Consider the following 14,960-nt stretch of genomic DNA (forward strand, 5'->3'; position numbering starts at 1 on the left):
TGGTGCCTCCGCTCCTCCTGCCAGGTCCTCTGCAACATGAATGTGACGTTTTATTTAACGGGGCTGAAATTCACGTAACCTGTCATTGACCATCTTCAGCATTTTCCAGCTACAGTTCTTGGGAGTTAAGTGCAGCCGCCCTCACCATCCAGTTCCAGGACATCATCGCCCCAGAACGAAACTTCCGACCCATTAGCTGCTCCTGAAATCCGCATCCCCTGCCCCATTCCTGGCATCTGCAAGCCTATTTTTTGTCCCTGTGGGTTCACGTATTTCGGAAGCTTCGGGTACGTGGCAGTGCACAGTGGTAGCCTCGCACGTCTGGCTTCTTCCATCGTGTCTCCCAGCTCAGCCGTGGGCCAGCAGGTGTCCGTGCGGCCTGCCCCGTCGGGCAGTGCGCACCCCGTTTCGTTCATCTGCTCACCAGCCGGGGGCCGTGTGGGTGTTCCTACCTTTCGGCCATTGTGCATCGTGCGTGTCTGACTTGCTTGTTCTCCGGGGTGTGGACAGCCTCGCGGGGGTGTCGCTGTTGTTCTCTCCATGTTACGGGGGAGGAGGAGGCGGCCTCAGGGAGACGGTTCAGTAGGACGTGGAGCTGGGGACCCAGCCAGCAGCTCTTGGCCCCATGTCATCACCCACCTTTCTGTCTGACCCGGCTCGCCTCTGTGTTCTGGGACGTCAGCCCACGACACTTGGCTTGAGTCCTGGCCAGTCGGTCAGGACATGGCGAGCAGGAGAGCTTTGGGTACCCCAGAAGCCACTGAGACCTTCTCTGCTCAGTGTCCTGGGGCCTGTGTGCCGGCTGGCGTTGCTGGGGGAGATGGCGGCGGGGCTGGCTCCTGGGGGCCCCCCTACGAGCACAGGAGCAGACCTTCAGCTACCCTAGCTCCTTGCAACTGCATTTTGAGCACAGACACTCCCTCCTCCCCCAATGGGTCCCCTGTGTCCTGTCCTTTGCATCCACCCTCCTGTCACCAGGCGCAAGGAATCTTGTCCCCCGCCTTAGCAACTTCTGCGAGCTGGGGGTGAAGTCCAAATGCCTCAGCTTGGTGCATGTGACTGCGTGTGACCACGGATACCTCCCCACCATGCTCCCCTGTTCCCCACCCGCTCTCTGCCGGTGCTGAAGAACCCCGGGGTCCTGAACTCCTCCCGCCCACCTCTGCCAGCCTGCCCTCCCAGCCTCGCCCTCGCCTTCAGGATCCCGCAGGGCCTTGCCTCCCACCCCCTCCCCGTGGACTGGAACTCCCTCTCCGACCCTCGTGCTCCTTGGGAAGCGGACACCAACATTTATTATCCCGGATCCCAGTGAGATGACACCCAATAGTTTCCAATAGATGGAATTCGTGTCTGCACCCTTGGCTGCTAGCAGGTGCCAAGAGAAGCAGAGTCGCTCAGTAAATATCTCTTAATGAGTGATGGGGCATCTATCAGAGGGCTAAGCAACCCCGGTGGACCATGGGGGGTCAGTCTGGCCTCCCCCACCCCTGCGAGCCAGCATGGGTTCAGAAAAGGGACAGGTGAGACTTTTTGTGCCGTCACCAGACTTGGGCCCCTGGGAATAAAGGCTCAAGTAGTCTGTGTGACCCCATGTAATGGAGCTGCTGAAGGCTGATGCTCTGTTTCTTCTTGAGTCAGATGGGGGAGGCCGGGCTCCCTGGGGGATTTCATGCCCCTTTCTTGAACCCCCCCATCTCCTGCCTCCTCCTCCTTGAGGCTTGTCTCCGACCTCTTGGTCTGTGTGACCCCCCCACCCCGTCCTGCCTGGTGACCCCATGCTTAGCACAGTGGGGCTGGCTGCTGGCCCCCCACTGCCTGACAGGTGGGACCAGACCCAGGCAGAGACCCCAGACCCATTACATCCCTCCCCATTCCTCCCTACCCTGAACCCTGGCAACCCCTTAATCTACTTTCTGTGGTTTGATTTGCCGGACATTTGATATAAATGGAGTCATGCGATATGTGACCCGGGCCTGGCTTCTCTCCGGAGCCTCATGTGTTCAGGGCCCGTCCGTGTTGATGCGTGTGTGGGGTTTTGTTCCGTTTAGGACTGGATCCTGTCCCACTGGACAGACAAGTGGACCATGTTAGTCACAGCAAAGTGAAAGGATGGGTAAGCAAAAATACGAGGCAAGAGGAAGAGAGGAATGTCCTGTGATTCTGCCACCTGGAAGCAACGCACTATTTTGTTGTGTGTCTTTTCCTGTGATCTCCTGCGCATACACGTATGTGATGGTGAACATTCATATACCCGAGATGTGGCCTGTTGGTTTCTCCCTGTAGTGATATCCCATGAACGTTGTTCTAAGTTCTAAATATCTTATTTTTTCAAAGATATTATTTATTTGACAGAAAAAGCGAGAGAGGGAACACAAGCACGGGGAGTGGGAGAAAGAGAAGTAGGTTTCCCATGGAGCAGGGAGCACGGCACAGTGCTCGATCCCACGACCTGGGGATCGTGACCTGAGCCAAAGGCAGACGCTTAAAGACTGAGCCACCCAGGTGCCCCTGAGTATTTTATTTTATACATATATATTTTTTAAAGGTTTTATTTATTTGACAGACAGAGATCACAAGTAGGCAGAGAGGGAGGCAGAGAGAGAGGAGGAAGCAGGCTCCCCGCCGAGCAGAGAGCCCGATGCGGAGCTTGATGCCAGGACCCTGGGATCAGGACCAAAGCCGAAGGCAGAGGCTTAACCCACTGAGCCACCCAGGCGCCCCATGATACATATATTTTTAAGTAAGCTCCATGCCCAGTGTGGAACCCAACATAGGGACTGAACTCTAGACCTTGAGATCATGACCTGAGCTGAGATGAAGAGTTGGATGCTTAACCAGTGCAGCCACCCAGGCGCCCCTCTAAGTATTTGAAACGTGTTTCTGAAGGCTGTGTAGTATTCTGTGCTCAGGATGCTCCAGGATTTATTTCAGCCGGTTTCCCTGTGGCTCCCCGTTTTCCTGGGTGTTAATTATTTTAGAGTCCGTGATGATGACTCTGCCTGTTTAATCTCTGTACACTTGTCTGAGGTCTTCAGCTTTTGTTCCTTGGGATCAAGTTGCTGGTTGGAAGCCCAGGTACCAGCACTGTCCAGTACGAATGCAGTGCAAGGTGGGATAATGCTAAATTTTTTTGGAAGCCCTGTATGTAAGGTAATTCTACATTTTCTAGTAGCCATGTTTAAATAAAGAAACAGATGAGGTTAACTTCAATGTTTTACTTACCCTCTTATGCCTAAGGTATTTCAGTGTATGACTGATACAAAAAAAATTTTTTTTTAAAAATTTTATTTGTTTGGCAGACAAAGATCACAAGTAGGCAGAGAGGCAGGCAGAGAGAGGGAGAGAGAAGCAGGCTCCCTGCTGAGCAGAGAGCCCATGCAGGGCTCCATCCCAGGACCCTGGGATCATGACCTGAGCCGAAGACAGAGGCTTTAACACACTGAGCCACCCGGGCGCCCCGATACAAAAATTTTTGAGACCGTTTACATCCTTTTTTGTACTAAATCTTTGGAAGCTGCTGTGTATTTTAGAGTCCCTGATCCTGCCCCCTTGCAAGGGCTTAGCAGCCGCCTGTGGCTAGAGACTTACAGGTATAGACTTTCTGGTTTAAGCTTTTGATACAAAGTAGCATGTGATCCCCCACAAACATAACACACAGAGATTGGGCCAGTTAAACTCCCACCAGCCACTGGCAGGGTGTGAAACCAACCCTCAGGTGGAAATCCGAAGCCACAGATAATGAGGTCACCGTGCCTGCGCACCCAAGTGGCTCTGTCTCCCGTCTCCACGGCAACTGACCTCCTGGGGACCTGGAGAAAGGGCTGAGAGGAACAGGGAAACAAGAAAATCTTCCATCCTGGGAATCCCCGAGGGGAGCCTTGCACATGCAGAGCAGGTGCCCACAAGACTGACCTTCTGGGGAACCCCTGGACCCGAGGGTGCCTTGAAAGTCACTTCGTGAGGCCCCAGACGTTCTTCCCACTGTCACTGAGGCTGAGGAGCCGCATCTAAGTGGAGCCTCGAGCTCTTGGCTCTGGGAATATGGGTATGGAAGACAGGTTGTTTTCCTCACCCCTCTGCTTTCAATCAGGCACGGCAGGAAGGGTTGTGTGCATGTGTGTGTGAGTGTGCGCACACTTTGCGTGAAAGTAGCTGGAGGCTTTATGAGAGGAATCCGGCCTATGGCGATTTCTGGTTTATACACCTCTTCTTACCTGTGTGATCTTGAGCAAGTCTCCGTGTTCCCATCTCTGCAATGGGGCTAAAAGCCATCCTTGCCCAATAGGATTGATAGAGAGGGTTATGTGAGCCAGGGCTTAGCAGGAGTAGGGCCGGACTCCGTGAATGCTCAATGAATGTCAGCTGCTGTGGTTCTCATGCTTAGGAACGTAATTAATTTTTTAAAAAGATTTTTCATTTATTTATTTGACAGAGAGAGATCACAAGTAGGCAGAGAGGCAGGCAGAGAGAGAGGAGAAAGCAGGCTCTCTGCCGAGCAGAGAGCCGGATGTGGGGCTCGATCCCAGGACCCTGAGATCACGACCTGAGCCGAAGGCAGAGGCTTAACACACTGAGCTACCCAGGCGCCCCGTAATTCATTTTTTCATGGCTTTATTGAGATGTCATTCACATCTGTACATTTCACCATTTAACGTGTACTCCGTAGTTTTTAGTATAACCACAGGGTTGTGCACCCATCACCACAATCTAACGTTGGAGCACTTTTATCCCTCCCAGAAGAAGCTCAGTACCTATTAGCCTGACTCCCCCTTCTTCCCCAGTCTCAGGCAAGCACTGGTCTCCTTGGGATTTGCCTATCTGAGCGTCTCCTATAAATGGAATCTTGTGACCGGTGGCCTTTGTGACTGGCCTCTGTCACTTAGCTTCATTTTGAAGGTAACTCATCTGTTATAGAGGCTGTTTAGGAGCATTTTGGCTGTAATTTCTGAGAGCTATTTTTCATCAGATCAGTGTAATTTTTTTTTTTTTAAATCTGCGATCGAGAGCTGGGAGCGGCTGTTGATCACACAAAGGGAGGTGGCATGGGGCATCAGTAAGCAAATGAACAAACCTGAATCCACACACGTTCTGCCAGACAAACTGAACCCAAATCCTGGGTCTGCCTTTCAAGTTCAGTGGGCATCAGCAAGTTACCCAGCCCCTCAAATCCTCCATGTGTTCTTCTGTAAAGTGGGAGCGTCTCTCTGTTCTCAGGTGGTAGAAGGGATTAAGTGAGAACGTGTGTTTGCAGGACAAGCTACATCACCAAGGAATGAGTCATCTAGAGTGATGTTTTCGAGATCCCTGGGCTGTCCCATATGGGACCATATTGTGTGCCTAAAATATCCATTTACGTGACTAATAAATGATGCATTGCGTATTAGAGAAAATTTGGAAAATATAGATGAATCAAAGCATACCAAAGCCTTTAATCCCACTACTGGGGGAGACCATCGCTATTATTTCAGGGAAAATAAGTCCAGATTTCCTTTTATTATTTATGCACATTTGTATGTGTCTACATATTTCCCCCAGTATGAGGTCATGCTGCTCTTGTAGCAAGCTGTTGTGTTTTTGTTTTAAGTAGGCTCCAATGGGGGGCTGACCTCACCATCCCGAGATTAAGAGTCTCATGTTTGACGGGTGGACACCTGCGTGGTTCAGTTGGTGAAGCGTCTGCCTTTGGCTCAGGTCATGATCCCAGGGTCCTGGGATAGAGCCCAGCATTGGGCTCCCTGCTCGGCGGGGAGTTTTCTTCTCCCTTTCCCTCTGCCTGCTGCTCCTGCCTGCTCCCTCCCTCTCTCTGTGTGTCAAATAAATAAACCCTTAAAAAAAAAAAAGTTTCATGCTCTACCAACTGAGCCAGCCAGGTGCCCCGACAAAGCTGTTTTTGAAGAACATCACATGTGGAATATATTTTCATGTCAGATATGCAATCGTCACTTTTCAAAAGCAACATGCTTTTTTTTTTTAAATTGGTCAAATATTTTGTGGTATACTTAGCCAATCTGCTTTTGGTGAGCACTTAGATTGAGTCCAGTTTTTAAGCTGTTAAGAATACGAGGGTGGGATACCTGGCTAGCTTCGTCGGTAGGGTGTGTGACTCTTGATCCAGGGTTGGGTTGTAAGTTCGAGCCCCACATTGGGCATGGAGATTACTTAAAAATAAAATCTTAAAAAAAAAAAAAAAAGAACATAAAAATGAATACATTTATATATATTCATGTTTTGTTCTTATTGGATTTTTGTTTTTAGGACAAATTCTTGCCAAGTAGAATTACTGATTTCTGAGTTTTGCATGTAAACCTTTTATTGTGGTATCATGTATGGAAAAGTGTATCACTCATGAGCAAATGTTTCCATGAACTTGAAATAGTATATTCCTAGTATCCAGAGGGCCCGCCTCACACCCCATTCAAATTGCTACTCTCCCCTCAGGGGTAACCCTTACACTGACTTCTCTTTTTAAAAATTAAGACAGGGGTGCCTGGGTGGCTCATTTGGTTAGGTGTCCCGACTTTTGGTTTTAGCTCAGGTCACAGTCTCAGGGTTGTGAGATTGAGCCCCACATCAGGCTTGCCCTGGGTGTGGGGCCTGCTTAAGATTTTCTCTCCCCGCTGCTCCCCTCTAAAAAAAATATTAAGAGGATGTCATCATCATCATCATCATCATTATTAAAGAAGTTTTAGATAAGTTCATAGCAAAATTTAGGGGAAATTACAGTTTTCGTGTATCCCTACCCCAACCCATGTTTGGTCTCCTCCATTATTGATAACTGCCCAACAGAGTGGGATGTAGTTGATAAACCTACATGACACATCATCATTGCCCCAAGTCCACTGTGTACATTAGGGTTCCATCTTGGGGTTGTAGGTTCTGTGGGTTTGGACATATGTACTGTCAGGTATCCCTCATAGTGGTACCCTGCAGAATCCTTGCACTGCTATGAAAACCTTCTGCTCTATTCATCCCTCAGCCCTGTGACCTCTGACAGCCACTGACCTCTCTTGTGTCTTCATAGTTTTGCCTTTTCCAGGATGTCCTATAGTTGGAATCGTCCAGAATGTAGCTTTTCTATCCCGACTTCTAACACCATAGATGAGTTTTGTCTGTTTTTGTATTTTATTTGGTTGGAATCCTAGAGTACAAGCTCTTTCCTGTCTGACTGCTTTGGCTTGTTTTTAAGGTGGTTCTTTTTTTTTAAGATTTAAAAAAAAGTTTTTTAAAGATTTTACTTATTTGAGAGAGAATGAGAGACAGAGAGCATGAGGGGAGAGGGTCAGAGGGAGAAGGAGACTCCCTGCTGAGGAGAGAGCCTGATGTGGGACTTGATCCCGGGACTCCAGGATCATGACCCAAGCTGAAGGCAATCCCTTAATCAACTGAGCCACCCAGGTGCCCCTAAGATTTTAAAAAATTTTCAAAGTAATCTCTGTACCCAATGTGGGGCTTGAACTCCCAACCCTGAGATCAAGAGTCTCAAGCTCCACCAAACCATCCAGATGTTCATTTTTGTGTTTTTGAAATTCACCCGAGTTACAACACATTCTCTTGGTTCACTGCTGTATCCTATTGTATTGCATGACTACACGGTAATGTTCTGAGTTCTGCCATTGCTGGGTGTTTTGATAGCTTCCAGTTTAGGGCTGTTGAAATCGTATTGCCATGAACCTCCTTCTGTACATTTTCTGATAAGCACAAGTGTGTGTTTCTGTTGGGTACGTACGCAGGAGTGGAATTGCAAGGCGGTCGAGTATACACACGACCTTGCTGAGACGCATGTGCTGTAACTGGCGATATCCTCCTCCAGAAAGCTGGTAATTGCCCCTGGTGGTTATCAGCCTCTCCAAGGGTCGGTTTCTACATCTGTAATCGGGATACAGTCCTATCCCAGGGGGTCATGGGGAAGAGATGAGCTACAGTGTGGAGATGGACATCCAGCACTTAGCAAAGCCTCAGTACCAGTTGGCAGTCATAAGAAGTATTTTCTCAGCAACAATAGCTTCTAGGGAGGCTGGAGAATTCTGAGCTGCAGATTCTTGAAGCGATACAACTGAGCCTTAAAAAAAAAAAAAAAAAAAAGACAACAAAACAAAAACAACCCAGTGGTTGGCTGGCTCAGTCAGTAGAGCACAAGACTCTTGACCTTGGGGTTGTAAGTTTGGGTGTAGAGATGACTTAAAAAAATTCTTTAAAAGGGACGCCTGGGTGGCTCAGTTGTTAAATGTATGCCTTTGGCTCAGGTCATGATTCCAGGGTTCTGGGATAGAGTCCCACATTGGGCTCCTTGCTCAGCAGGGAGCCCGCTTCTCCCTTTGCCTGCCACTCCCCCTGGTTGTGCACTCGCTCGCTCGCTTTCTCTGGCAAATAAATAAAATCTTTTTTGAAAAATTCATGGAGCACCTGGGTGGCTCAGTGGGTTAAAGCCTCTACCTTTGGCTCAGGTCACGATCACAGGGTCCTGGGATCAAGGCCCGCATTGGGCTCTCTGCTCAGCGGGGAGCCTTCTTCCTCCTCTCTCTCTGCCTGCCTCTCTGCCTACTTGTGATCTCTGTCTGTCAAATAAATAAATAAAATCTTTAAAAATAAAATAATTCTCTAAAAAAATCCCAACAAGCAATGAGATGACCAGCTGGTCCCAAAAATTAGCTGCCTCTGTAATAAGAGGAGAAAAGGTGTTTAAGGCAGGGGAAGCACTGGAAAGAAGGAAGAGGGGGCTGGCTGTTCATCAGCCCAGCCCCTGTTGGGAAGGTTCTGCCCGAACTGTACATCATCCCGAGGAATCAGATGTAAAGCCTTGCATGCCGAAATATATGGGCAGACAGGAGATACTGAGTAGCAGGTGAGGGCAGGCTTGGGAGGTGGATCCCAGCTCTACTGATGCCCGGTTGTGCAGTCGAAAGTAGTCTGAGCTGCAGGGCCCAGATTATGAGACAGAGAGAAAGGTATCTCCTCCCCTACAGGGTTGTGCTAGGGCTTCAGGGAAAAGATGCAGGTCAGTGTTTCATACTGTGCATCTCATAAGATAAGCCCTGTGTGGACGGAACCATTACGAGTCTTGGAATGTACTAGGGCCCGTTTCATCTGTGGAAGAAACATGGCCCACTGGCCTTGACAGGGTCCTTAAGAAAAATTCTGATATGTAGGTTTTCTAGAACGATTGAGATCATACATCATGTACAGCGTAATTATCCAGATCCTACTTCTTTTTTTTTTTTTAAAGATTTTATTTATTTGACAGAAATCACAAGCAGGCAGAGAGGCAGGCAGAGAGAGAGGAGGAAGCAGGCTCCCTGCAGAGCAGAGAGCCTGATGCGGGGCTTGATCCCAGGACCCTGAGATCATGACCTGAGCTGAAGGCAGAGGCTTTAACCCAGTGAGCCACCCAGGCACCCCTGGATCCTACTTCTTTTCCTTCCAGTTCCCTCGCTGCACCAGATTCTCCTTCCGTGTCTCCCTGTGTGTCTCCCAAATCACCCAGCACCAGCCTGAGCCACTTTCCCCTTCCATACTCCTCTCTCTGAAGCCCCTTGATCAGCTAGGAAGATGCCTGTCTTCAGGAGTGGGAGGGGAGGAAGTCAGATGAATAGATGGGATCCCTTTAGCAGGCTGGGGAAGGGGAGAATGACCTGGTTCACATTTGTGCTGTCCTGGGGGCTGCTTTTAGTAGCCCAAGTTGTATTGCCAAAGGAATCAAAACGAATAACCCCAGAGGTGTCTTGCCAGCAAGAACAGGAAACCCTTTGTAGGGTTCTTCTGGGGCTGCTTGGTATTGGCCGGGTGGGGAAAGCAGGAGAACGATGGAACGGGAAGGTGGGATGAAGCGGGAGAATGTCACCAGCCTCCTGCTGGTGGCTTCCAAGTTCAGGGGTCACTGATGTCTTCCTGTCTTTCTCTCCCCCTCCACCTTCCCCCTCTCCTTCCCCTCCCTTGCTTCTCAGTCTCCTCAGACCAGATCGAGCAGCTGCACCGGCGGTTTAAGCAGCTCAGCGGAGACCAGCCCACCATTCGGTAAGGTCTGCGGTTGGGTTCGGGTGTTGGGCATGTCCACGGCCCTTGACGATTTCTCGTTCCAGCTCTTTCCTTCTCTGAGTGTGCAGTGACTCTGAAAGAGCCCCTCGGTTACCCCATTTCCTGCAGCAAACCCGAAGTTGTTGTGATTCTTTTGGTCCCTTCTAGATGAGATGTTCTAGAGCCAATCTAGAGCCACATGGGATTCTCTCGGCATCAGGAATGTCTAACTAGAGTGAAGACAGTGGCCAGTCCGCCATGCCTGGCTTACCCTGAGTTCCCCAAACAGGACGTGCTCCTGGACTCTGTGCTTAGAATCCCAGGTCACGCTGAAGGTCTGTTGAATGTCTCTTGACTCTGCTTCTTCTCAGTGGTCCATTCTGGCCTCAGGCAAGGTGGTCGGAGCAGCCTCTGGTTTCTATCAAGGAAACTGGCCATCCTACATTGTGTTTTTAATGCAAATCTTGTAGAAGCTATGTAGGTTTAAGGGGAGTGCCTTAATCTGTACTCCTTCTCCTAGAAGAGTGTGTTCAGTCTTAGATGCTGGTTGAGTTATATGGAACTAGGTTAGTGAGACGTCCCAGTTAGCATGTTGGGTCATCACAGAGTTGGCCAAGAATCTTGGAGTCATACTGTAGCAAGCAGAGTTTCCAATGCAAAGTAAACAGCAGGCTACCACAAACTTTCTAACAGATGTAGTTTCCTAAAATAAATATTCAAGGTCTGAAGGTTACAGTCTTCAAAGTTCAAAACAAACATTTGAGTAATCCAGGGGAAGCTTCCTCTGTCTTAGTGAACAGACTTAATCTTCACCTTAGTTTTATGGAAACTGACAGATGAAATATCCACTTTCCCTTGTCTGTCCGAACAAAAGCATGTTGTTAATCCCATGCTTTGTATTCTCAAAGCCTCCATTCCCAGAGCTTAGAGTCTCATGGTTCCTGTGGCCTCCTGTCTTAGTGTGATTATATCCAAGGCAGAATGAGAGCCAGTTAGAAGTGGCATCTTTAGTTCCATCCGGGACACCTGCTAAGCCCGTAAAGAAGGGAGAGGAGCCCAGCAGAAAGCCACCTGGCTTCTCATTGGCTCTGAGAGTGTTACATGTCTGAGTCCGAGCCAATCACCATGGCCGGGGCTAGAGATGCAAATTGGCCGTCCTCCCCGCCCCCAAGCTGTGAGGGAGTGGAGCTGGGTCCTCAGCCTGGGGTGGGGTGGGGGTGGGGGTTTCCCAGGACAAGGTGCTGAGGAGCAGGGGCAGGGTGGGAACACCAGGGAGTCTCAGGGAAGTGGCGAGGGGACCGCTGGCCCTGCTTCCAGCAGAAGTTTCTGGGCCCGTGCTCTGTGCCGGGTGCTCGCACCTGTGCTGCTGAATGCAGCTTGCTGTGCTGGTGGGTGACGCGTGAAAGTGGGGCCCCGTTTCTCAAGATGATTTTCCAGCAAGTGATGCCCCCAGCCCTGGACCAAGCTTCTGTGCTCGGGGGGGCCTGTGGGTCTTGACTGTTGAGAGGTTTTGAGTTCAACTTCCGCATGTGTTTATAAGATTTTCAGACTTGGGGGATGCAGAGGCGAAAACCCACAACACTTGGGAGACCAGTTGCACTGGCATCCTCTGTGGCAGGGGCCGTGTGCGTGGGCGTGAGTTGCTTTGTGCCTCTGAGCCTTTCTCGTCCATCACCCGTAAAGCGAGCACGGCCCGGCAGGGTTTGGTCTGGGCCCGAAACGTGAGCGGACACCTGCTGGAAGATTCCACTCTGAGCCCGTTTGTCGGCACTGGCGGCCGAGCTGTCCTCCTCCCACCGCTGCTGAGGCCTCACCGAGCCACGCTGAGGGGCCGACGGGCAGGTGTCTGTTCCTGGGCCCGGAGCGGAGGTGGGGGCACAGGTGGTGTGTGAGGAGACGGCTCTGATGCCCACGGAGCCCCTCCCAGTTGGAGGTTCTAGCATCCGAACCCCGTGTGGCCCAGGGGCCCCTCCTGGGCTTTGCAAGGACACACAGAAATACAAACTGAATGTGCTGTGCACACGCTCTTTCCCAGCGGGAGTGTGTGCGCAGATCGCTCGGGAACCTTCCTCACGCGGGCTTGGCTTCGGCCAGCCCGTGGGGTCAGAGACTCTGCATTTCTACCCAGCACCTGTACCACAGGCTTCCTGAGCACCCGGCCTGGGGCGTAGTAAGCACCCAGCAGAGGAGGCCACGGCCTGGGGGTAGTAAGCGCCCAGCAGAGGAGGCCACGGCCTCCTGCCCCCGGGGCTCAGATGTCGGTCTGTGCGGTTCTCCCCGCCTCCTCTGCCCCAAGCCTGTAGCCTCCCTCCTCCGCCCTGCATCCCTCCGCCTCAATCCAGGGTGGCCTTTCGGTCTTAGCAGCAGCGGGGTTTCTTCTGGAAGTCAGCCTTGATGAGGCCCCCACCCTGTCAGCAACCTGTCAGGCTCCCCGGGACCCTTCCGTCTTCCCTGTGGCCACACGCCGCGGTTTCTGCCTCCCCGTGGGACGGCGAGTGTGAATGTGTGTATGATCCCCTGGGAACCAGGTAACCACGCAGGTTTGACTCACAGGTCTGGAGCAGAAGCCCAGACTCTGCATTTCCAATAAGCACGCGTGGTCACAGAACAGGTCAGCACCCCCCAGCACTCAGGAGGGTGCCCAGGAGCCCCTTTGGGTTGGAGGGAGGAGACTGCACCCCCGCAGACCCTGGGGAGCCTGTGTTGCAGGGTCTTGTGGGCACATGAGCCGTGGGCTCCACCCGTTCATCGTCCGCACCCATCCCCAGGACCATCCTACGCGTCATGCTTTTCCCACCTGACTTCACGCAAGCCCCGAGTGTGTCTGCCTGTCCCCAGGGAGCAGACTCTGCTCTCGGCCTCGGGACTCCCCGGTGCCCTGAGGTCACATCCGTACTCTTTAGCTGGGGTCCACCAAGGTCTCTGGATGCTGGTTTTGGCTTTGCGGAGGTCTCCTTGTGGACCTCATCTCCAAGATAACCCTCCTCTCCCCGCTGCACTCCCACAGCCGCCTCCTGGGGTGCCCCATCCCCCCGTTGACAGTGCAGAATTGTTAACTGTGGCCATAACGGACAGCGGGCCCCATGAGGGGCAGGAACTGGGTCCTTGTCCCTGGCCCTGGTGCTGTGTCCTGCGCTGGTGACATACCAGAGGCGCTGGGAGGACCACTACCGTTTGGTTGAATGAATGGGGGAGAGCAAAGTAATGAGGAAGAAACGAGAGTTTCTTGCCAATGTTCTGTATGAGCCCTGAAGCGTGGAATCCGTGAGACTTGTTAACGCTGTGTCCCTCCATAGGGCGTGCGAATCCCCGGGGAAGACTTTATCCAGGGCCTGGTTGGAAGGTGTGTTCGTGGATATGAGCGATTACTAATTGAGCGTGTTTTGTGTGCCGTGTAGCTGGAGCACATTACTTTAGTCTTCTAAAACCCGACCAGAAGTCGTGGTAGGAACGCCTGTTCTCCCCATTTTACAGATGGGAAAGTCAGGCTCAAGTGCTGTGTCTGTTTCAGAGTCACACGGCTTGTACATAGAGGAGCTGGGATTTGAGCCCAGGGCTGACAGCCCTCTGGAAGGAAACCGTGGGCATTGCTCTAACTTGGGAGTGGCCTCCTGGGGACCTCAGTCTCCCTGCTCTGCCCTCTGAGGACCCTATCATGCCGGGGGTGGTGGGCGTGGGTAATCTCCCATCACCGCAGCCCTAGCTCCAAGGTCTCGTAACCTCTGCTGGGAGGCTGGTGGCTGCTGCTCGCAGTGACCGCCCAGCCCGGGGGCAGGGAGTTGATAGACCACAGTGTTGGAGGCAAACAGGCCTGCCTGAAGGGCCCCTCCCAGAGCCACTTTGCTCCTAGTCTGCCTTTTAGGACCTGGGGAGGGTGAAAGGGCAGGTTTTCGGGTCTCCTAGGTATTCCTGCCCATCCTCCCAGGGCAGAAGGGGTGAGCAGCCCTGGACTGGGGTCTGGTCCCCTGCACCTTCCCCACACTGCCAAGGGTTTCTCCAGTGACCCTGGGCTGAGCCTTCAACCTCTCCAATACCTGGGCACATCCATTGAGCCGTGGGCTATGCTGGGGTTTCTGAGCAGGGAAGGGAACTTGGCCTCATTAGGATTGAGCCTCGCTAAAGGCATCGCCTGGGGTCCCCGGGGTGAGGCCTCCGGCACCACAACCTGCGAGGGGTGTGCGAGCTTGCACTCTTTGCCCTGCCTTCTCAGAGAATGAGGTGCCCCGAGAGCCTTTTAGGATCCTGTGGGGCAGTAGTTGGGGTGAGTTGCACCTCGAGTGCAAAAAGCCCCTTAAAAGTGACCATTTAAATCTGCAGGTTTTAAACTTAGACTCCTAGTAAGTTTTATGAGTTGCATTAAAAAAGTCATGAAGAATTGAGTTTCTGGATTGGTGACTTTGATAAATGGTCTATAGCTTAAAAAAAACAAAAAATCCCACCGGGGAAGAAATGCCAGAAGGGATTTAATTTTAACCCACCATCTCCTGCCCATGTCTGGTTGGTCCCTTGTCCTGGAAATGATCTGAGGGTGTCCAGGCACAGCTTCACTCTGAGGCACGGGAGTTGCTTTCTCGGAACACTGCTGTGTACGTGCCCAGCACCTGATTAAAAAAAGAAAACCAATAAAACTGCATTCTTCTTCTTTAAGGGCTCCCCCTAAATTATATATGTTTCAGGACCCCCCCAAACCCAAGTCCTCTGTGACCACCAAATAGTGAGCTCTGAGTCCTCTTGGAGAAATGCTTGAATAGAAAACGGTCATTAGACACACTTATCGGGTACTGATGCTGTGCAGACCTCTGGCCCCCCCAAAGCTTTTCTTCTGGCAGGGAAGCCCTGCCCCTAAGGGACCCCACGAACAGATATGAGGAAATTTCCCATCACGAGAAAAATGCAGTAATTGCCACTTGGCCCCGTGTCTGTCTTTAGTTGGGGCCAGTCACGGGGCA

General features: G+C 51.5%; 1 protein-coding gene across 1 annotated transcript in view; it reads left to right on the forward strand.

Moving 5' to 3' along the window:
• The window catches only part of TESC (tescalcin), a 53,485-nt gene that overhangs the window by 13,392 nt on the left and 25,133 nt on the right, over positions 1–14,960 (forward strand). Inside the window, exon 2 of the mRNA XM_046024389.1 lies at positions 9,942–10,011. Coding sequence (XP_045880345.1) covers positions 9,942–10,011 — 70 coding nt within the window. The remainder of the gene's footprint in view (positions 1–9,941; positions 10,012–14,960) is intronic.

Source organism: Meles meles, chromosome 12 (genome assembly GCF_922984935.1).
Source record: "Meles meles chromosome 12, mMelMel3.1 paternal haplotype, whole genome shotgun sequence".
NCBI classification, from domain to species: Eukaryota; Metazoa; Chordata; class Mammalia; order Carnivora; family Mustelidae; genus Meles; species Meles meles.